The 25,419-nt window shown below is 21.9% G+C and overlaps 1 protein-coding gene across 1 annotated transcript; it reads left to right on the top strand.

The window, feature by feature from the left end:
• The first annotated feature begins 419 nt into the window (after positions 1-419).
• Positions 420-19,912, top strand: LOC128965471 (dual 3',5'-cyclic-AMP and -GMP phosphodiesterase 11-like). Its single transcript, XM_054312176.1, has 16 exons — positions 420-726; positions 11,269-11,696; positions 11,769-11,877; positions 12,257-12,648; positions 12,755-12,783; positions 14,748-14,898; positions 16,015-16,364; positions 16,463-16,925; positions 17,229-17,372; positions 17,621-17,767; positions 17,844-17,951; positions 18,115-18,224; positions 18,411-18,498; positions 18,575-18,804; positions 19,537-19,627; positions 19,712-19,912. The coding sequence occupies exons 1-16, from the start codon at positions 720-722 to the stop codon at positions 19,910-19,912; spliced, it is 3,048 nt and encodes a 1,015-aa protein (XP_054168151.1). The 5' UTR covers positions 420-719.
• Positions 19,913-25,419: the final 5,507 nt, after the last annotated feature.

Below are 25,419 nucleotides of genomic sequence, written 5' to 3'. Positions count from 1 at the left end.
TATAAAGTAGTAAATTATAGGGAATATTGATTGCAAAAGTGGTCAGTCCTATACTATTGAATAGCTTATATAATTTATTAATGAAATATATTCATAAAGTATAGTATATGATTAATGTTTTATATGATTAATGTTTTATATGATTAATATTTTATAAGATTACATAAATGATATAAAGTTGTTAATTAATAGTAATGTTAAATGCAATGACCAATGTTTGCTTATTGTGTTAAGACTCGCCTAAATTGATGCCATTTGTTGGTAAAATGATTGCATCCAATAAAATGTTTGGTAAAAGTCAACAAATGATATTTTAGTTAATTATTGGCTTACAATCCATACTATTGTTGACTATTTGCGTTCAAAGCTCTCGTTTATACAGTTTTTGAAATGCATTGACTGATTGACGTCAGTCTATAATAAGCTTATTTATCATTGCATTACAGGACAGGTATTATAAGAGTTGGCAAAACACATACTCATTGACTGCCTCTCATCTGTTGCATTGCATGTGGTTTACAACCTGTCAGCTCTCAAACAGCACTTCATATCACAACTAATATACAATTGGTGTCATCGATGTGCTAGTCGTACAGTCAATACATACATACAGTCGATGCCTAACTTATACATTCAAATCATATTTTGATTAATATATCTATAACTGACTTAATTCATCAACTGGTCATTGGATTAACCTATTTGGCAGTACATCCACAATGAAAAGTATGTATATTTCATAAACTATTTATTTATTATATTATTATTAGTATTATTATAACCTTTCCTATGACACCAAAAAAGTATATAATAAAAGTATTTGTGGCAAACATATAGCCACTGATTGTCGGTGTTATAGCAATCAGATGGCAGTAAACGCATTGGTAAGCCTTGTAATGATAGACTCGACACGAAATGATGGCTTATTTGTTGTTAATTTGCCAATACATGTATGCAATGTATATGTGCACACTGTGTGCTACCCGTCCTCTCACTCTCTCTCCTCTCAAAACTCTGTCAAACAGTAAGACAGTGCTATACTACACGTTTAGCACTAGTGTGTAATATGTACTGTATGTGTATTACATAGCATTTTGATGTTAGTGTCTAACACTATGTTTAGCCGAGAGTTGAGAGTTTGCAAGAGTTGATGCAAAAGACAACTATTTATTTGGCAAATATTGTCCAAAACTTTAGTGTTGTTGTAGTTATAGTCGTGAAAACACAGTTTTCATAACAAAAACAGTCATTTTTTAGATTTGTGATTAAGTTTTTTACATAACAACTTTTTTTCACTTTTTTCAATGATTACAAACTTATAAGTCAATGATAATTATTTTGAAGTGCATTGCAATAGACTCAGTAAAACAGTGCTCCAGTTATTGAAAGTCTCGACAAAATACAGTATGAGTTCAAACATCATATGAGTTATGCCTTTGATTAGTATGCAAAACAAGTTTACACATCATTGACAATATAATTACAAAGCGATTGTCTATTATTTAGCTATAAGTGCTGGCAATGTCTGTCTGCCTGTGCTGTACCACTAATCTCAGTGAATGTACTGTACATTGCCATCGAAGGCCACGAAACACGACTTTCCCTTGAATTACACAGAATTTACTTTTCATATCATATTTATATTGAATTTGTATTAAAATCTTAATTGATGTCAAGTTATGCCAACACTTGATTTTATTGATTTTATTGAATTAACTTTTATAGCTATTGATTGATTTACATTATTCATTAAAAGCATTTAATTTAGTGTTAAAATTATGAATTATATAACAAATTGATGTAATGAGTGATGTGTGTCATAGGTATGCGTCAGTTGCCCGTCCATTAAAGGTGTGTTTCATATTAATTATATAATATCTTATTTGATAAATTATGTTATATTTATTATCTTTAAATGCTTTAAAATTGACATTTGCTTATAAACTAAAGTTTTGTAATCATATAAACTTTATAATGCATTTGTATTGAAAACTAATATTTTTGATAATAATTGTCATTCTTTAGAAATTATATCAAATAAGATATGACTTACAATAAGTCATGAGTATTATTAAAAATATATGAAATATATAATTGTTTTATTAGTTAAGGAAAAGTCATATTTTATTATAGCAGTATTAATGTTATATTATTTTATTATTAGTTATGTTGTCATTGGTATGTAATGTATAGCAAATGTTTGGCAAAATGTTGATTTAAAATGATTGAAATTGTTGTAAAAATGATTACAACTTCTCGTTAAGTTAGGTACTGATATGATAGTCAATTGAATGACATACCAATAAATAGTTGAATATGCAATATATTGGTGCCATTATTGCCATTATTTTACATATCATTCATTTTACTAAATGATCTGTTAATTTAGTTACAATAGCTCTGAGAAATAGGAGTGACGTGTGTTTGTAGGGTAGAGGATAGGGTGAGGCCTACCAGTAACTGGAGGTTCCTATTAAGGGAATGCCTAACCTTGGATTGCATTTACATTGACTTTATTTATAGCTTGTATTACTTGAATTCAAGGACTTAAGTAAATGATGATCGCGTTTGACATCATATCGACTTTCAATATATTCAACACTTGTTTTTTATATCATAGTGTAAATGACAATAACGATAATTATTATTTAGAATTTATATCTCAAGTTTGCATTTTATTTGTTATTTAAATTAAATAACTTTATATAATTTGTTTTATATTTATAATATATTAAATATTAATATTAAATGTTAGAAAACAGGTTTTAAGCTCCAGACAAAATAATATGCAATGTTTCCCATAATATGTATAGATTTTCCTGAAATGTCTAAAAATCTAATACTAAATCCAAAATCTACAAAAAGTTAATTAAAAAATATATTCAATCAATGAATCATTAATTTTTTGCATATTTTGTTGATTAATGTCATGAAATGCTATATACTGTACTACAGTATTGCTGAAAACTGACATTTTTATTATTACGTAATGGTATTGATATCATACAGTATACTGTATTTGCTATATTAACTATTTGTATTGTAAATAGTTTGCAATACATTTATATTTGTTATCTACACTATTTACTATAAAATAACATCTACTGTATTTATTTTACTATGAAGTTACAATATTATAAAATTATATTAATATAATATAAAGAAAATGTTATAAGATTATATAAATATAAGTTTTTATTAATATTTTATAATTTATAGTATAAAACAAATAGTAAATTATTAAACCTTATATAATATTTCTATAATATATAAATTTAGTATACAGTGTATACACACAAGTCCTCGACAATTGACTGCAACTGACAGATAAATATCATACTATTTATTAATTACTAAAACATTGCAAATATTGAGACAAATTATAGGGAAAAGCCTTTTAATCTATTCATTAAATTAATCAAACAATACAATCACTATATTCTTAATTAACTCTCAGTTTATAAATTGATTTAAGTTTTGGCAAACATTTTCCAATGTTTTGATTTACAGCTTTAATGTTTTGATTACAAAAGTGGTATCTTTTAATTTACTAAATCTATGACTTAATTTAAAAAATAATTTTGTCATCAATTAATAAAATGATTTTTAATCAAAAGTATTAGAAATTTTATTACTTTATAATATATTTTTTAACAACTTTTAAATAATACTTACAGTTTGAGGTTTTTTGATACTAAATTATAGTTTAAAAATAATAATATTTATAATATTAGAATTTCTAAATGTTTAAATTAATAATTGACAAATTTAAATTAAACATATTTGTAATGTTTTAAATGATATTATTTTTATACTCTCGATATTATTATGATAATAAACATTTATTCACCTCATTAAACAATTTATGTTTTTAAAAGATTTAATCTTTGTTTTTCAATACTTTAATGTCAGTATCAAAATACTGTTTAACTTATCATAAATATAGGTTTTGATTTATACTTGAAATAAAAACGATATTTTTATATAAACCAAACAAAAACATTGATATTCTCTAATCATTATCGATTGAAATGTTTTTGTTTATAATTTACTGAATCAAATGCAAAACAGTGTACTGTAGTTATGTTTGTCTATTGGATGGCAAACCTTATACTTTAGACCCTAACCTCCAACTCTTAGTGTTATTCAAACAATAAGATAAGCAATTTATAGCCTAAAGTACTGTAAATACTATACATTTCTGACTACTATTTCTACAATAATAAAATCAATCGATTGACTTCACTCTCTCATCACATCCAAAGCTAACATCAAATATTTGACAAATATATATATATAAACATAAGAGATCTATAGATATATTATCGATAGTTCACAATAAAATATCACATTTTTATAAACTTTACAAAAATATAGATAATATAGATATTTCAAAAAATTTATATCATTAAGATTTTAAAGTATTTTTGAAAAATTTTATTTTCTATAAATATTAAAACCTATTGAAAATGTATTATTTTTTATATCCTTTTAGATATAACTTTTAAAATGTTATCAAACTATTTCAATTTTATTRATATTTTTATATAATCAATCAAATAAAAGTGTATTAGTAATACAGTATTACATAAATTTGTCACAAAAAAAGATTCAGTACTATTGTAGAGTTAAATTTGTAATACATTCAAACAATATTGTTTACAGACAGTAATGATCATAATATTGGACACATTGAATACAAGTTGGAAAGTTGTTTTATTTTTACCAAAAGTGCCAAACATTTGACGACATCATACCATTCAATGATTAATCTTTAAGCCATTTGTAACTAATAGTTGTTTTGTTGGACTTAAATATAGATTGAGAAGCAGATGTCCACACACACACATATATATATATATATACTGATATAATACATTATATGCACACATCATATAAAAAATAGTATAAATTTATGATATATATTATGATACGATATATGATAAAATAATTGCTAAAAACGTTTAATTGTAGGCCAAAACTATTTAAAGAGTATACAAATAGTTATGACGATATTAGTAGATATATATATATATATATCTGATATATATGACTATATTGAATTAAATGTTATTATTAAATAAATAAAATGTTTATTATTTGTATGAAATAATAAGCGTGTAATGAGAAGCTGTTTTGTTGAATATAATATTATTATAAATTTAGATATATTGTTGACAATCCATATATAATTAGGTGAATGTATGCATCTGTAACTCCCAAATAATCGATTAATATCGCAATTTTGTAGACTATTTAAATAATTACTTTTTATTTATAGATTTCAGTCTATTTTTATGATAAAGTTAATAGTTTAAAAAAGAGATGAATTTTTCATTAATAAAATGCATTAAGATATTTATGTATATATACATATTAATATATATCAATTGATTTTGTAAATAATATTTGGGGGTAAATCTATATTATTGTAATTTGATATTATATTGTGATAAGTGATATAAGAGACATGATTTTTTGTGATTCACGTTTGAACCACTAATTCAGATCATAATTGATTATATTTATTATCTTTATTTCAATTATAATATATTATATAATTTAAAATACTATTTACTAAATGTTATATTAGAATTATTTTCATTTGATACAATAATTTGATGATAAAATAATTTAATTTTTATTAGAATATATATATATTTCGTATATTTAATATACAATAGAATTGTCATATTGTAAATATAGTGTTATAACTTGTATTATATATTGTGTTACAATATATATTTATACATAATATATTTATAAAACAATCGGTTGCAAAATATGTGTGACTCGTTTTAGGTAAATAAATTCAATTACAATTAAAATAAGTAAAATTATTCAAATAAATTTGTTATTTCAATTATAATTTTTATCATCTATACAATAATTTATTGAAATGTATATTACTCATGTAGACTTAAATAACAAGGTCTAAAAAATTACATGTTTAATTGTAATATTCAATTTAATTTTGATAAAACTAATAAAAATAAGGCTAATTAATATGAAATTAAATATAATAATGTTAATAATAGAACAAATCATAATTTATTTTACTTTAATTTATATAGAATTTTTAATTTTTAAAAAATTAGTTATTTAATCAAATTCTAAAAAATAATTATTTCCAATAAATCAAAATATTAATTACTAATAGTAAACAATGTACTAACTAATACTAAACATAATAGAAGTTATGATAATACAAAACATATACTATTTGCGAGGAAATTATTCTCAAAAAACGTTTTTCCTATTTTGCGAATCAATTTATATTACTTTATTCATTATATATATAAATTATATTGTTATGATATGTTGTTTACAAATAATTATTATTGTATTTTTAGACGTATATTTCATATATATGTTTGAGTTTATTATTAAAGAAATTATCTTTCAAATTGTTTTTAACGACTATATTTCACGTTATTTTAGTTATATCATGTTTTATTGTATAATAAAATACATAAAATTGTATTATTTTAAACATCAAAAGTGTTACTAAATATATTTCAATTATATATAAATATATATATTATATAAACATGTAATAGTGGTTTAGATATTAAACCATATTATCATTTTTGGGTTTGAATTTAACTTAAAATCAATATATTTTGAATTCTTGTGTTTCAGTTTTAGTGTAAACACTATATAATACAGTGATAAGCATTTGGATGGCTTAGAGGAAAGTTGTTTTTTGGTTAGACATTAATTTAATTGATGTATTGTTGTTGTGTTGTTGTGTTCATTAATGTAAGAATTTCTTCTTTATTTATTTGTTTTAAATTACTATAATATCCAAACAAGTAATGTATACATAAAAGTACACATGTTTTTAGTTTTGTTTATTTGTCTTTTTTAATAAATTTATTTTATGTACAATATTTGATATATTTTATTAATGGATAAATAAAAATGAAACTCTATTATGTATTTATATATATTATTATATATATTAAGAATTTATTTAGATTTAAATGATAAATAATAAGAAAAAATATCAATCTATTATTTTTCAATAGTTTCAATTTAATGTTATGTTGTTTGCATTTAAAGTCTAGTCGTGAAAATGGTAAATAACTTTTGATGTTTAATATAAAACAGACCCTTATTGTTATGTCATATTTTTAAACAATAAAAAATCTATAATACATGATCTTTATATTAATATTAAACTGATGTTTTATGTTTATAAATAAAAAATTTCAAATCTAAGTTCATTGTTATTATGTATAGAAAAAAATGTTTTTCAAATTTATTTGCTTAAAAATACTTTTTAAAAAATATATATTTTGGTGAAAAGTATTATTATTATTATAAAACTAATGGCAGTGACTTTTTTTTAAAAAACGGTCATAAAATATAATAGGCTTTTACACAACAAATAATGCTTTTAATAAAATTGTTTTCAATCAAAACCTATTAATAATTTAACTCAAAAATACTTATTTATATATTTTTGAAAAATGAATCTTAATAACAACAATAAAAAAAATTAAATATTGTTAAATAAATGATTTATTAATATATCCTATAAATATATAGTCATAACATTTATTATTAGTTGTTGCAAAAACATGTGCTAAATATAATGTTTTATAAAAATCAATGGCATTGCACTATAACTTATTTATGTTGAAAAAATACAATACAATTGCTTCATTGAATCAAAAAATGTCTCCAAAAAAGTGATTTATAATTTTCAATTGCTGTTTTAGTTTTTAGTTTTATTTGACATTTGAATTACAAATTAAGAGTAAAAAATCAATTTAGTATTTGTGTAGAATTTTTTGTCAATTGTTTGTTGTTATATGTTTGGTGGTCTCTCTCTCTCTCTCATACTATGAAAATGGGTTTATATTATTTTTTTTATAGAAATGAATCTAACGATAGCTTTTATCACTAAAAATTTTATATAACAGTTTGTTTTGAAAATACATTTTGATCTCTAAATTTATGAACATTTCCATTGAAACAGTGAATTATTAGTTACTTTATTTTTATTGGTTTGACTTTTTCTCAGTTGAAAACAACAATTTGTGCTCATATTTCATCTCTATTTCAATCAATTTTGACCAAACGTTTCCTATTTCTATAGTGTAAAATCCCCATTAAATTAATCGATAAGTTATGTCCAAATATACTGTATATTTTATATCAGTTTATTTTTGCGACATTAAATCATTCTGTTTTACAATAAAAAATGACAAATAATTTATATAATAAATAAATGAATTTATATTTATAATTGTATTTTATATGAATTGAACATTTATTATATCAATTTGAGTTTTTAAGTTTGTCGATGTAATGTATTTTTTAAAAACTTTTTGTCTCAATTTTGTTGAAATTGTTTAGCATTTTATAGATTTTAACATAACATTAGAAATACAATTAAATTACTTTTCATTGTTTTTAATTATGTATAATACAGTATTTACAATTAGTATTATTTTGTTTATATTTTATATTCAAAGATTTTATATTTTTTAATTTTTATTATATTCAATATTGAATTAACATTTATGTTTTATTTCATTGATTATATCTATTTTTTCATTAATTATTTATATAAATTTGAAATTACTTATTTATTTTTATTTGAAATAATATTTTAAAAAATCAATTAACTTTATAAAATTTAATTCATATTTATAAGAGAGAGAGAGAGAGAGAGAGAGAGAGAGAGTTATTAAATTAAATTACATTTTATAAATAATTACATTAGATTTTAAAATGCTAAATTTTAATTAATTTTCTTATTAAAAAATTAATAATAGTTAAACTATTTAAAATTAAAACTTATCGAATTTGAAATATTTTTATAGTAATAGTAAATGTTAATAAAATTTTATTAAAAAATTGTTATATTCAATATTATATCTCATATAAATTTATCTTCTGGCAAATTAATGTTAGCTAATTTACCGTATGTTTTATTATTTAACTATACATAACTTTGATTAAATTCAAGTCCTTAAGTCATTTAACAAATATTGCTTTTTTCATTGACTTTAGTTTTTCTAATAACATTCAAAATTTTTAATTTATAACAAGAATTTTATGCTAAAATTATGTAATATTATATTTATGATATTCGTGACTATATAAGTATAAATATAGCATTGAATATATTAGTGCTAATTAGTTAATTAACGCATAAATTAACATTTATTTATGTATTAATTTATATTTATTAATTTAGTATTTTTATGTTTAATGCTACATTTTTTGTTATTAAATATTTTAAATATCAAGTAATTAAAACTTTTTATTATAAAATTGTAATATTTAGCATAAATTATGCTAKATGAAGTATAAATATAAAAAAGGTATGATAGATATATTAGGTGATATATTTTAAATAAGCTTTAGTTAATAAAATTTATTATTTTTGAAATCAAATATAATGTTTAAAGTATCAAGTCAATTTTAGAATTTCAGTAGTATAATACTAGTAGTAGTAGTATAGTCGGAATTTAGCTAATTTATTAAAAATTTTAAATAGCATTTACATTTATATCTTTATATATATAAATCAAATATTAATATATTTTTCAATTTAAAAGTTTCAATTAAGTAAGTAATTCTATAAATAATATAAATTTTTATAAAAAAAATCTAGATTTTAATCTAGATAATATCTATTGATCGAAATTTTAAAATAAAATTTTATTTATTTAACATCACTAATAAATAATTATAAAAACATTTATTTTTCATGATTTTCAAACATCTCAATAAAATATTTGATTTAAATATCAGTTCAGCAATACTAGTATTTTAATATTTATTTTATATCACAAGAATATTCTGTATAATATAGTAAATTCATTTTTGTAACATTTTACAAATACTGCATTTATTATATCTTACATTTTTATACAAAATTTATATTTACATTACACTGATGTTTAGTTCTAAMACTAAAATTCAAAACTTTAAAATTATATTATTAATTTCCGGATAACTATAGAATAATAAATGATATGATATATTGAATTTATTACATAATATAAAACAATATTTTTATTACATGTTATACTGTATTTATTAAAATTTWGAATACAAAGCCCGTATAACAAATAAATAATTTAGTTTATTGATATTACATACAGTACTATATATAAATTTATATGTATATATTAGTCAAATTATATATATATTATAAATTAAAGTCTATATACAGTATGTTTAACTTATAATTTATATAATAAGAAAAAGTGGGCAAACAGTTTGTAGTCATGGTTTTGAATTAAATTAAACTACAAAAAAAGGATTGTTTTTTGTGACTTTTTACTGATAAATAAATAAATGTGTGTTTTATTTGTTCATTCACTTGCTTTTTAAATTAAAGCTTTGAATAAATTTAAATAATGTCAAAGCATTGACAAATCAAATCGATTTAATCAAAGTTTTATATTTAATGCAATGCAAAAAATGCTTTAAATCTATAGTGTGTTTGAAGATTTTGGTTCATTGAATGCATTTGAAAACATGAATTTTTCATAATCTCTTTTAGTCTTACTATTTAAGAATAGGAAAAGCATCCAAAAAATATAATATTAAATTTTGTGTTATAATAATCAATAAACAATATTGAGTTTTGGATTAAATTTCATTTAATGATTGATAGTTTTATTTATAAAATATTTTAAAGTTATTTAATATGAGTCTTTAATATTTAACAATTTATATATTATCTGTATGTTTTATTTTATAGATATAACTTAAAACAATATATTGTAGTAATTTGTATAATAATAAAAAATTATTTTGAATTACTTTATAAATTAAAATAATCAGCCAATACAAAATTTAAACATATACAATGTTTGTATAATATTATATTATTATACTGTTTTAATCTACAAATATATTGAAATATTATATATTTATTCAAATGCTATTTTGTATTATATTTATGAAAATCATTGTAAAAGTTGTCAATTAAATAGCATGTAAACTGTATGTTGACTTAACTGAATAAATGGGTATTTATATTATGTGAAAATGTGTGAAAAGTAAATTGATTAATAAGATGCAAATGACTGTTATATTGTAATATTAGCACTAATGCTATAAAAAGCGACAAAAAAATATTGATTGCAATTCTCGCACTTAATCTCATAGGCTTTAGAGTGTTGGACACAATGACTGTTTGACAACTGATTTGTTTTTGCAAACTCTGTTTGATTGGCGTTTGTTTTGATGAATTTGGTCATTGGTTGATACGTTTTGTTTATCACGAAATGTTAGGGTATCTCAAAAAGGTGGCTAAACTGGAATCTTGCAAAGGAGGCGACACTTCYATACATCCGCAGCCAAACACCTCAAACCTAACCGAAGACTATCCTAACACCACAAACACAACATCTGCCAACACAGCCACCACTCCCACCACTATCTGTCCAACAATTGCTTCGGCCCTTTGGAGACCTCTGTGGCCACCCGGTCAGCAATACTGTCTCCCCGATCCTTACCCATACAACGAAGCGCTACAAAAGCTAATTATTAGTCTAATGAACGCACGTATAGGTTGGCATCCAAGAGGTTCAACAAAGACGTATCGCTCAAACATTAACCTCCCGTTAATCAAAATGTCTGAAGCGAGACAAAATCAAGAAGGAGATCCCAATGATTCAAGTGTCGAGTACTTTAATAATGAAGAGTTTGATCACATGGAGGTATACCAACTGAATATAATATGTTATATATATATGATATTGATTAATATATATATATATATATATAATAAGGATTGGTTGGATGAACACCCGGGCTTTGTTCAGGATTACTTCGTGAGGAAGGCTTCGCGATCTCTCGTCGATAACTGGCTTTTAGCTCATTCAGCGTCTGTAAGTGCAGGTGAGTGACAACACTGTTACCATAAATATCATACCTTTCATTATTTGTTTAATCACTTGCATAATGAGTTTGTCTCTCTATTTTTAAATAACTTTTAATCTTAAGTAACAGCACTACTATTGCAGTACTATTTGCGCTAAAGTACTAAACATAATAAACATTTGACTGTTTAATATTAATTGACTTTAATTCTCTTTTATTTCTTATTTTTGTTGGTTTCACTCAATTTTATGGCACAACTATTGCTGTATTATAATAACTAACTCAACACTACATTGTGTTTAATGTGCAGAAATATTTCACTGCCATTAGGCTTTGAAATCTGTTTTTTCTTTTTATATCACTTTATATACAATTTTGCCCATTATTTCCTTTATAGTCGCGATTATACATTCGCCTATTTTAGGTGCTTCAGGAAACACCTCATGTGCTCCCAGTGCTGATAACTCGGGCGCTACGACTCCTGTCCGCAAAATATCGGCGCACGAGTTTGAAAGAAGTGGTTGCTTCTTAAGGCCAATGGTTTCGACCACTGTTGACGGGACGCCCACTTTTCTACCAATTCCGGGGGCGGAAAGGGGTTCGACAGACAATATAAATAGAGGAATTCCGGCGAAAACGAGACAAGAATTGGAATCACTTAATGAAAGAGAATTAATCTTCGAATTAGTGAAAGATATTTGCAATGATTTAGACATTAAGTCCTTATGTCATAAGATTCTTAAAAATGTTTCAATACTTACTAATGCCGATCGTTGCAGTCTTTTCCTGGTATTTCATATTAAATACTTATATAAAAAACTTATGAATATTTAATTAACTAATTCACATACTTTTATATATATATATATATATATATACTTTTATTACTTTTTAGGTAAAGGGAGAGAAAAACGATCCAAACCGGTGAGTGTATAATACAGTATTATATTTATTATAGACTTGCATTTATTACTATTGTTTTATTACTGTCGACTAAGCATAACAAACAAATTTAACTGTTTTTTTATTTGACAATGTTATCAACAAAAGTTTTTTGTTTGTTTTTATATTTGTTTAAGTAAAGTTATAACAAAAACAAAATTCATACTATTTAATTATTAATTGCATTTTAATATTATAATTTTGTTGATAGTTATTGAGTTTTTAAATGAAAGATTTTAAAGAATTTCTTAATAAATCAGTAAAAATAATTAGTAGGCAATGACTTAAGATTAATTGGAAAAATAACTAAACACTATTTAATTTTATAAATAATAAAAAATTACACAATTTTTTCATTTTCATTTCAATTTCATTTAAAGACATTGTTTTTTTATTTAATGGAGTTTATGAATATAAAGTTTATATCTAGATTTAGAGACAAATATATGATATTTATATATAAATAGATTGAATACAATATTGTTATCATAAGTCTTCGTCTTTTTATTTCATTTAAAAATAATTTATTTTTTGTATCTTTTAATGAATTGTAATATTAGATATATTGAGTAAAACAAGTCAACTAAATTCTAAATGTATAATATTATAGTACGATATTTAATTAAATATATTAATACTTATAAATGTTTATTAAATAACTTAATATATTTTTCAAAGACGGATAATCTTATAATTGTTGTCTATTTATAGAGATTTTTTGAGAGGTTTTTAATAAATGATTTTCTAAAGTATAGCATTAATTTCAATCGAAAAATGAAAAATACTTATATTAACAACTTTTGTTAATACATTTCTTTACTACTAATATTAAGCAAATAATTTTTTTATTTAATTTTTATTACTGGAAATTTACAACGAAAGTTTTTAAAAAATAAATCAGATTGTTTAGGAATAAATAAAATTTAATAGACAAAGTATTTATATTTGATTACTTTTAATTTTTATATAATTATACTAAATTGCTTAAAGTATTTAATATATAATATCTCAATAAATATTATTTAGTAAAATTTTATTTATTAAATAATGATCTTAAAGTCGAAATAAATATCGATTTCATATTATATTTAAAACAAATATTTTATAAAATTTTATTAAAATGTGGTTTATTTTTTAGAATCTAATTTAAGATATTTAATAACATTTCTACTTAATAATTGTAGAATATAATTGATAAAATTGATAAATCATTTTGTACACAAATAAAATTTATTTATATAAAATAATGTAAAGAATATTCTGTATAGAAAACACGATAATACAAGAATTTTTTGTTAACTTAGTTTATAAAACAGTGATATTTTAAAGGTAAATAAATAAGGATTATTTATTATTAATTAAAAATACATGTAGTTATTTAAATGAGAATTACTAAAAACTCAAATTTTTTACAGTATTTGTTTAAAACTCACATATGAAAAATGTTTTATAGTATTGTTTTAATTATTGTTTTGTTGTTAAATAAATAATACTAGTAAATAATACTAATTTTAATAGTATTAAAAATTAGATTTATTATTATAAATATTTTAGGAATTTTCTGCAAATTTTGACGATTTTTTAGATTTTATTTAACGCTTATTTCTCAAATAATGTTTTGAATTGAATTTTAGATGCTTTTATAGATACTAAATCTCCTATTTAAATAATTTTATATTTTATATTAAATTTGTGCTTTTTTAAAAACGTTATTTCAAATGGTAATAAGATTTTTGTCGCAAATATTGAATTTTATTTTTATGCCTTTTGAAAAAATGTTTCGCTTAGAAAATTGAGATAAACTAAAAAAATTATTCTTAATATATTTTTTGTTGAACTTTTTAAAAAAAACTCATTTTATAATAATATTAAAGAATATATTTATTTAAAATTATAATCGAAATACTGTATTATAATATTTAACTTAAATTAAATTGAATTTATAGGTGTTTAATAAGTCAATTATTTGACGTTTCGTGTCAGTCAACCATTGAACAAATGGAGCAAAAAGAGGAAATATCGATCCCCTGGGGTAAGGGTATTGTGGGTTATGTGGCACAGAGTGGCGAATCTGTCAATATTCCCGATTGTTATCAGGTTTGGACCAAATTTATTATACAATAATTATACAAATATTTGACTTCTATTATATACTGTAAATGATAAGCAATTTATTTATTTGCAACTAAATATTTATTAATAAACAAAATGTTGATTTAGTAAATAATAATATTAGAAAATATGATAAAATTACTTATACTTATAACAAAACATTTTTATATTATGTATTATGTTTTGTTTTAGTAAATGTACTTAAAATATTACTTACATTAAACAAAATTTATTGATTAGATGCCAACTGAGATTATTTTGTAACAATATTACTGTAACTAATATATTATGGTTGATAACTATATAATACATTAGAAAGACTAAAACAATGTAATAATTTAGATTTTTGATACAACATTACTTAAATAAGAAATTTAATTATTTTGCTCATAATTTATAATTATTTTGTTTTGTGAGTTACACTAAACTAAATATATATTTTTGTATACAAATGTTTGTTTTATATGATTAATAGATTGGAATTTAGTATTTGTTTTAATTAATCCATTTATATTTGAAATAATATGAGAATCGGCTTAAAGGCAACTCTAGTTAAATAAGTAGACTATTTCTAAACCTATTAAGCATTAACTCGTCTATCAATTGCATAACAGTGCCAATACAGTAGTGGTATTCACTATTGACTTCATGTAGTCTACAGTAGTAGTACTGTATATATCAATACAATATAATATGGTTATAAGGGAATGGATGGACAGTAAATCCATTAATAATGATACGGCGATTATTTTAAGGAAAAGCTTTACTCCAAACTTATCTCTTATTTAATACGAAGCCGTCGATCGGATAAAACTTTTTTCTTTAATATTTAAGCGAAAAAATCTCATAAATTTTCTCAAATGATGTCAGACATGATTATATGAGTTGTAATATTATTATTCAGCTCTTGTGATGTTTTTTGCTATATTTGTCAGATAAGTGTAATTCATGTCTAAAGGCAAATAAAAGGAAAGATCAAATCATGTTTCATAAAATATTGTCAAACATTTTATTAGTACAATACTTAATGGATATATTATATTGTGTTGTATATTGTTATATAATATATAAATCATTATTGAAATATCTATTTATTGATAGGATTCGCGTTTCTCCGATGAGGTCGACCAGAAAACTGGTTATCTGACCCGTAATATGCTTTGTAATCCCATTTTGGATATATATGGCGAAGTGATGGGAGTCGCACAAGTGATCAATAAGAAGGACAGTCCGTGTTTTGTCAGCAAAGATGAGAACGTGTTTTCACAATATCTTCAATTCTGTGGAATCGGTATAAGGAATGCACAGCTCTATGAAAGATCACAATTAGAGAACAAACGGAATCAGGTTTTACTGGATTTGGCGCGAATGGTGTTTGAGAAACAATCAAACATTGAAAACATTATTTACAAAATACTTCTTCACATACAATCACTGCTTCAATGCTCGCGGTTTGTCGTCTATAATCAAACTAATATTATTTACTGAATGTGATTACATTTTTCTTTAAAAAAAATTAATTTATTATTGATCTTAATTACTATATTAGTTGTCAGATCTTGTTATTAGCCGATAATTTACAAGACATGGATTTTGGTTTAGAAGACAGTTGTGAAACTTTATTGCCCTCCAAATCAAATGAATCGATTGAGAGTTTAGTCGAAGGAAATCAATGCCTCAGTTTTTCACGTGTTTTTGATCTCGAGGCTGAAGACCTCAGCAGTAGTGATGAATGTGAGACACGACTTAGTCCTTTTGAGGGCAGATTTCCTATAAATATTGGTATTACCGGATATGTGGCCAACACTGGAGAGACACTTAACATTCCCGATGCATATGAAGATCCAAGATTTGATCCATCCGTTGATGAGGACACCCCTAAAGGGTTTCAATCCAAACAAATCTTATGTATGCCTATATATAATGCCGACCACAAGATTATCGGAGTTTCTCAGCTCATTAATAAACTTAATGGCAGACCATTTAATAAAAACGATGAAAACTTATTTGAAGTGAGTTTTTATTGGATTTTATTCTTATCCTAAATAACTAAACACTTGAGTGCTGTTTTGGTTTTGTTATATTATATTATATAATATTATATAATATATGTGTTATATATTTTGTATGTTTTACGAGTTTCTGTTATTTAGAAGATATAATAAATGTTTTGTCAAACACTTTAACTGAGGAAATAATAGTAGAAATCATAACATTTGGAGTGCATATCATGTATATAGTGTTGAAAGATTGATAATCAATCGATATATTGATTACTTAGTACTGGCTATACATTCCTTATAATATATTTGTAGGCTTTTGCCATATTTGCGGGGATGGGAATCGCCAATACATTGCTCTACGAAAAGGCTATTAAAGCGATGGCCAAACAGCGCGTAACCCTTGAAGTGCTTTCATATCACGCCTCGGCTCAAGAAGATGAAGCCCAGAAAGTAGCTGTAAGTCTATTATTGTTTTTATTTCAATTGAATTTTCAGTGATTTTTACTAAAAGAAAATTTGAGTCAAAATTACGTATAAATTTAAAGACTTAGAAACAAGTTTTTTGTCTTTTATTTAATTTAATAAAAATATACATTAAACGAGAATTTAGTTTTAGAAACAAAATTAATTAATTTTTTTTTTTGAAAAAAGATTTCTAATAATTCAATAAATTTATTTATAATAATTATTTTATAAAACTGTAGCGACAACTGATCCCATCGACAACAGCTCTACACTTAGCGAGTCTTCGTTTCAATGATTTTAGTCTCGAAGAAGATATTATGATTAAAGCCTGTATTCGTATGTTTCTTGATCTCGATTTAATTGAAAGGTTTCAAATCGATTACAAGGTTTGCACATAAATAATGGATATCTCGTATATAAATGATTTGTAAATTCATATAATTAATTATATGTCAAACTCAGGTACTCTGCAAATGGATACTCAGCGTTAAGAAGAATTATCGTCCAGTTTTGTACCACAATTGGAGACATGCCTTCAATGTCGCACAAATGATGTTCGCTATATTAGTGGTAATTGTCTTAAAGAGTTTATTTGTCTTTATATAGAAAAATTTATTGATAATAAATTTTATTATCGAAAAACAATTCAATAAATTATGAGATAATGAATTGATTTAATTGTCAAACTATTTGTTTTTGTGTGTTATTTATTTATTTATATATATATATAAAGAATACCCAATATTGTCGAGTTTTGGGTGAATTGGAGACTTTAGCCCTCATTGTCGCCTGTCTTTGCCATGACTTAGACCACAGGGGAACCAATAATTCATTTCAAATAAAGTTAGTATCAGAAAGAGTGACAACTCTTTTAAGTGTAATATACTGTATATAAAGAATGACATATAAATGATAACAACTGTTTTTAATCATATAAATGATTAATTTATACATTATATATCATTTATATTTATATTTATATTTATTATTATACTATTATACAGTATATAATCTATTATTTTTTTATAGGTCATGTTCACCATTAGCACAGTTATATTCGACCAGTACTCTAGAGCACCACCATTTCGATCAATCACTAATGATTTTGAGTAGTCAAGTAATAGTCACTTATTTTAATAATTTTATCACAAAATTTTCATTTGAAACAAACCCCACATTATTTTAATTAAAAGGGAAATCAAATACTAAGTCATCTCTCGCCTGAAGAGTATAGACGAGTGGTTCATGTTTTAGAAGAAGCAATACTCGCCACAGATTTAGCCGTTTATTTCAGAAATAGGGATCAGTTCTTCAAATTAGTTGAGTCTGAAGAGTATGATTGGATGGGCAATGAAGAGCATCGATCACTACTCAGAAGTCTTCTGATGACGTGCTGTGATATCGGAGCAATAACTAAACCCTGGTATTCATTACATTACACAAAACACATTCACATTATTTATATACTGTACTYATTATAATAAATACAATATATTTATTGTATATTAAATTTACTGTACTTTAAGTATACGCATCGTTTACATTAGTTAATTACTATTTTTATTAAAATTTTATAATGTGTTAAATGAACACTTTATAATTATTAATTATTTATTATGGAATTAAAAAAAGATTTTAAAGAAACAATTTTAGGTTTATTTAAAATATCATATTTAATATATTCAGAGGGAATATTCATTAAAAAATTTATTTAACAATTGTTATGGGATTAATATATCTATTAATATTTTATTATTTTATTTGTTTAATTAAAGAAATTTCATAATAGTTATTAATTTTAGAATCTAATTAAGGAATTACTAAATTGAAGATAATATAAATCTTAACTAAACATTTAAAGAGAGATAATTAGATTTGACATTTGTTTGAATAAGATTTTTAAATTGAATTTTCACTAAATATAATTTCCACTATTATTACATTTACAATAGATATATGTATTTATATATATTTTTATATTTCAAGACATTATACAATATATATTTTGCATAAAATGAAATATATACAATATATATATATATATATATATATATATATTATATAGAATTTGATGTTTTTCTCCGAGAATTACAAAATCAATGTTAATGTAAAATATCCTAAAAATATTGATTAATAAAATGTTATGTATTTATAGGGAAATTCAGAGAGTTGTGGCTGAATTAGTTGCGTCTGAATTTTTTGAGCAAGGTGATATTGAAAAACAACAACTCAATATTGAACCCATTGTATGTTCATATCATTTGTTAACAATTAATTACTTTACTATTATAAACATCATTGATATTAATGATTAATTGAATTGATTGCAGGATATGATGAATAGGGAGAAAAAGGATGAATTGCCTAAAATGCAAGTGTCGTTCATAAATGCAATTTGTTTACCAGTTTACGATGCATTTGCCAAACTATGTCCCCAACATATGAAGCCACTGCTCGACGGCTTACTGTCCAATCGTGAGGCCTGGCAGATGCTGTCTGATCAACCCTACCTAAACCAATTAGAAACATAATTAATAATATATTTTTAAAACTTAGGATTTTCATATTTATTATTATTTATATAAAAAAACCTTTTTTACATCAAATGTATTTATCTGTATTTTAAAAAACTATTCAATAGTGTTTTTTTTGTTCCTATTTATTTAATATTTAAATATTATTATTTGTTAATTTTATTAAGTTTATTGTTTTTTCACAAAAATTGTAAATTTTTAATTGTTGTCATTTTTTAATTATATAAACTTCATATATCCTTAAATCACTAAAAATTTTTTTAATTGTATGAATTAACTGACTCAGCAATTTTTAAATGTTTTTAATATATTTGTTATTACTTATAAAATTAAATTTGCAAAAATTAGTTTGTTATAGATAAATGAAATTATTATAAAACAAATTTGAACCCCAAAATTAATTGTACAAATTAATATTATTTGACAAATTTAGATGACAAAGAAATATATATAAAATAAAATATTTTAACTAAAATATCTATAATTTTGTTATTATTTTATTATTACTTATATATGTATAAAATATTAATACAAGTAGTTTTACGGAATAAATGTTTGGTAGAGTCATCTATAGTTGTAATGATTTATGAAATTACAATATTTGTTAGTATTTTTACATAAATGATTATAAATCACAATTTGTCTTAATTTTCTAGACTTAAATATTTCATGTATTAATTAATAGTTTATATAATAATCTTTTATATATATTTATACACCCTATCAATATTATTAATTTTAATATTCAATTATCGCATTAAATACAAATCAATATATTCCTTGTTTATTAGTAAAATTAATATATTATATATTTTTAATATAGATAAATATTTAATAATTTCAATTTTAAAATATATTAAACTTATTTAAACGTTATGTTTAACACTTTACTTTCTAATTAGTAATATTTAATAAATTTATAACATAGAGTAAATATATTAATAAACTTGTGCTATAAAATAGATAACATTTATCAGAAATTATTACAAATATATTTATGACTATTGTATAAATTATTTTAGTAAATTTTATTTGATTTTACATACTTTATATAAAAAAATATTAATAAGTTATTGAATAAAATTTAAAAGATTTATGCAAATTACAGTTAATCTTATTTTAATTTCTAAAAAAAAATTATTATGGATATAAAAATTTATGAGTGAAATACTTGATTTGATACAATTATTTAAATATGATATTTAAAATATTTAATAGAGTTATGCGCTTTTGTTAAATGTTTTTTAATATCTATATATTTTATATAAAACCTTAATTAACTATTTATAGATTTTTAAAAATTTTATCAATAATAAAATCAATTTGTATTTATTATACTAACACATAACAAAAAGTATAATTTTGCTATTAAGACGTTGATTGCATATATAATTTATATTAAGATATTTGATTTAATTAAATGATTAAATTAAGTTATACTAACAACTTATACTAAATATCATAATATATGTAAATGTTTGGATTCGTCAGATAAGACGTCCATATGTTTTAGACAATTTTTGCCCCCCTCTCCCCAAATCTATATTCGTCTTATTTAATGTAAACCGTTAGTTAAGACGTCCATTTATTCGAAACCTCCAAATATTATAATTAAAAACTAATATTAATTAAAAATGTAAAATTAATTGTTTTTTAAAATATGAATTGTATAACAATTGTATATTAATATATTAATTAATATTTAAAGTAAAATATTAATTGATTAAACATAACTTGTCCAATACAAATAATATATAATAATTATATCTAATTTTTAAAACAGTAATAAATAAATGTTTTCTATATTTAAGATTTTTTATAACTATGATTTATCTGATTATGTAAATTTTTAATTTATTTATTTACATCAATTTATTTTATAATTTCATTTATTTGCTGATAAAAAATAATAAAAGCTATAGACTATAATCATAGCATAAATTAATGTTTTTATAAACATTTATATTCAACATTTAGCATAATTATAGTTACTTTAATAATATTAGATTAAGCGCGCAATGAAACCAATACTTTCAAAACAAAACATTAAAAAATAATATGATTGTCTATGTGTTACAAATTAAATGATATAATCTATCGTATAATAAACTATACAATTGTTGTTTTGAAAGTATTGGTTTCATTGTGCGCTTAATCTAATATTATTAAAGTTAGTAAATTAAATAAATTTAATGTATGTTATAATTAGTTAATAGAAAATTTATTTAAAATTGAAAATATTCAATAAAATATTTACTCAAACTTCCAGTGATAATATATATATAAGTATATCGTAATATTTTAACTTAATTTTTAAAAATATAGAACTTGAATTTGTATAACTTAGAAAAATGGACGTCCATAAGCCGTTTACCCCTTTCCATATAATTGTCCGTTTTTGCTAAACCCCCTCCCCTCCTGTACATGGTCGTCTTATCTGAATGACGCCTTTAAAATTTTGTAATCATTTTATTGAAAATCTTTTTGAAAATTTTGTTACTTGCTTATTTTAAATCATTAAATACTAATATGTAATAATTTAACTAAATAAGTTAAATGTAATGTTTTAATAATTTATTTTACATTTATAATATATTATATGCATAATTAGATTACATAAATTAATATAATATGATCACAAAATTCAATACTTATATAATATATTATAAATGTTTTAACATTAATAACAAATAAATTGATTGTCGAATCACTGAAAAGATAACGTTTTAATTTTAATATTGTAAATAACTTATAGAAATGTTTGCAATAATAAGTTTTCAGGAAAATTAAATTATATCTATTCATGAGTTTGTTGTGTAATTTTTTTAGTATACTGTATATAAAAATATTATTTCAGTTATATAAGAGTTAGATTTAGAGTATATATAAATATATCAATTAAATTATGTAATACTTTGAATAAAAGGTTACTTTTGTTACACATATAATGCTTTGACAGCAAAGTTTACATCAAAGGATAGCCATATTTTTGACGCTAACTGTGCTATAATAGGCTGTGCGCTACTGAATCACTGGATTCTGGATATACTTTAATATAAGATACAGTATGTGTGGATGTAGTCAAACACCGCCACTAACAGCAAGAATATGCCAGTTATTAGTTAAACTCATGCGCTCTCTATCTCTACAATAATATGACATTTACTTCAATACTAATAAGTATGTCTTCTTTCTAAGGGTTTGGAGAGTGAAGTAAATGTTATTTGTTTTGCCTGTTGTCTCAAATAAGTTGAATATGTGTTGACAGGTCAGGGATGCCATCGAAAAGCATATTGTATGACATACACGATGAATGACATAGCGAGCAATACTACTCACTTGTGTTATAAAATATATAATAATAATAATCTAATATTCAATTTGTGTCCAACTCTTACATAATATTGAATGCGCTGATCGTTGCAATCATTTCTATTACTTTTTTGTCGTTACATTGAAATTAAGCTAACATTATGTGTATGTGAGTGTCATTTAAACAATAATTAAATGATTGTTTCTTATAATTATCATTAATTGAAACACTATATATATATATATTATTGCCTTTCTAAAAAATGCAAAACTAGATATATAAATACAATTTAAATTCTCAATAATATCATGTAAAATGTTATCTAAATTAAAATTTTCAAATCATATCGATTCAAAATTTCATATTATTTTACATTTTGAATAATAATTTTATACATGTGAATAAATTCGTGGAAATCAAATAGAGGTAAATATAATTTCAATTTTATCTATTGTTATATATTAAATACAAATGTTATGAATATATAAATGTATAAATTTTTATATTTATATAAAATTTAAAATATTATATTAAAAGAATATATTATATGTTTGATTTATATAAATAATATTTCAAAATTTATACATACATGACAACTAAAATATATTATTAATATATTATGCAGAAAACTTGTCATGTCTTATCAAAATTGAAATCAACACTTAAGTACAAAAATTACATGTTTTATAAACCAAAATTATATCCATTAAATGTAATTATTAAATTAAATTAAAATATTGTGTATGTTTTGTCTTAAAACATATATAGAAATAAATTATTTTTTCTTTAAAATTATTTGTCTATTTAATATTTTATATAAACATTGTTAAAAGATATCGATTTTTGCTAATAATACGTTATATTGTATACAAATTTAATAGATATTGAAACTCATTTGTTATTTGCAATTAACTTAATAATTTATATAATAAGTATCAAAATACAGTAAATGAAAGTATGGTACCATAAAAAATAAAAAAAATAAAATTATTTTTTTGAAAAGTAAAACAATTTTTTACCTAAAAAGTTTGACAAAAATTAAACGTATGTATTTAATTATAAATTGTTGAAAAATAATGTAAATGTTTTAAATACATTTTGGATAGTCTTTATATAATCAAATAATTAGTGAAAATAAATGTAATTTCTTATAAATTTAATCTTGAATTATATTTGAGTTTATTTTAATCTCAATTTGGACATACAATAAATACATTTTATTTTTCTATTTTTTAATATTTGTAAAATAAAGTCTTAATCATATAACTTATAATAAATTTAATATATAAAAAAGAAAATAATAATAAAATTAATAAATATTTAATTATAATGTTAATTTTATAAAATTATCGACCTGGATTATTCAATTTTATTTGTTATTTACAGAAAAATAACTGTAGATTTAAGATATTTAACTTTAAGACTATAATTGTAAACATTTTTGCGTAACATTTGAAAAGCAAACTTAATTTAAACAATGTTTTAATGTTTGTCACAAAAAAGCAAATTTCTTTTTATTTCTATTTAATATGTATTGTATTTATGTTTGAATTTGTGCTAAAACCAAATGACAGTCCATTTTATGGCATCAAAAAACCATTACATTTGCCAACATTTCATCTTCACTTCAATTTTTATCTATTGATTTATATAATAAAATATGATTTAATAAAATATCCAATTTTATAGACCAACACTACACATATACTGAATCTTAATTTGAAAACCTATTAATAAACGTTTTTATCTTAATATTAATAATAATAATTATTATTTCATTGAATATTATTTACAACATTTACTATTTTTAAAATAATTATAATTTAATAATAGAAACAACACATTAATTTATATTTAATTTTATTTACAGAATCATTATTCAAATTTGTATATTTATAACTAATTGGATGGCATTTGGATATAACACTTATTTTTGAAATTTATCAAAATAACATCATAAATGTTGGAAACAAATTTTGAGATCAATTATTCATACAATTATTGATATATAAATATTAATGAAATAATATCTTTACAAATATTATGTCAATTAAAACACTTTTTGAGCAAAAGTCCACATTATTTGTCTTCAAAGTCATATTTGTTCAATTGATTTATATTAGTGTTAAAATTGAAATATTTTTATTATTATTTTCGATTACATTGTCATCACAAGTGTCTTCACAATTGA

This window comes from Oppia nitens, unplaced genomic scaffold (genome assembly GCF_028296485.1).
Source record: "Oppia nitens isolate AA-2021 unplaced genomic scaffold, nextdenovo-longstitch-racon4-pilon3 scaffold17_pilon_pilon_pilon, whole genome shotgun sequence".
NCBI lineage: Eukaryota > Metazoa > Arthropoda > Arachnida > Sarcoptiformes > Oppiidae > Oppia > Oppia nitens.
Note: the sequence above shows the minus strand (reverse complement) of the source record. Positions and strands in the feature narration are given on the sequence as shown.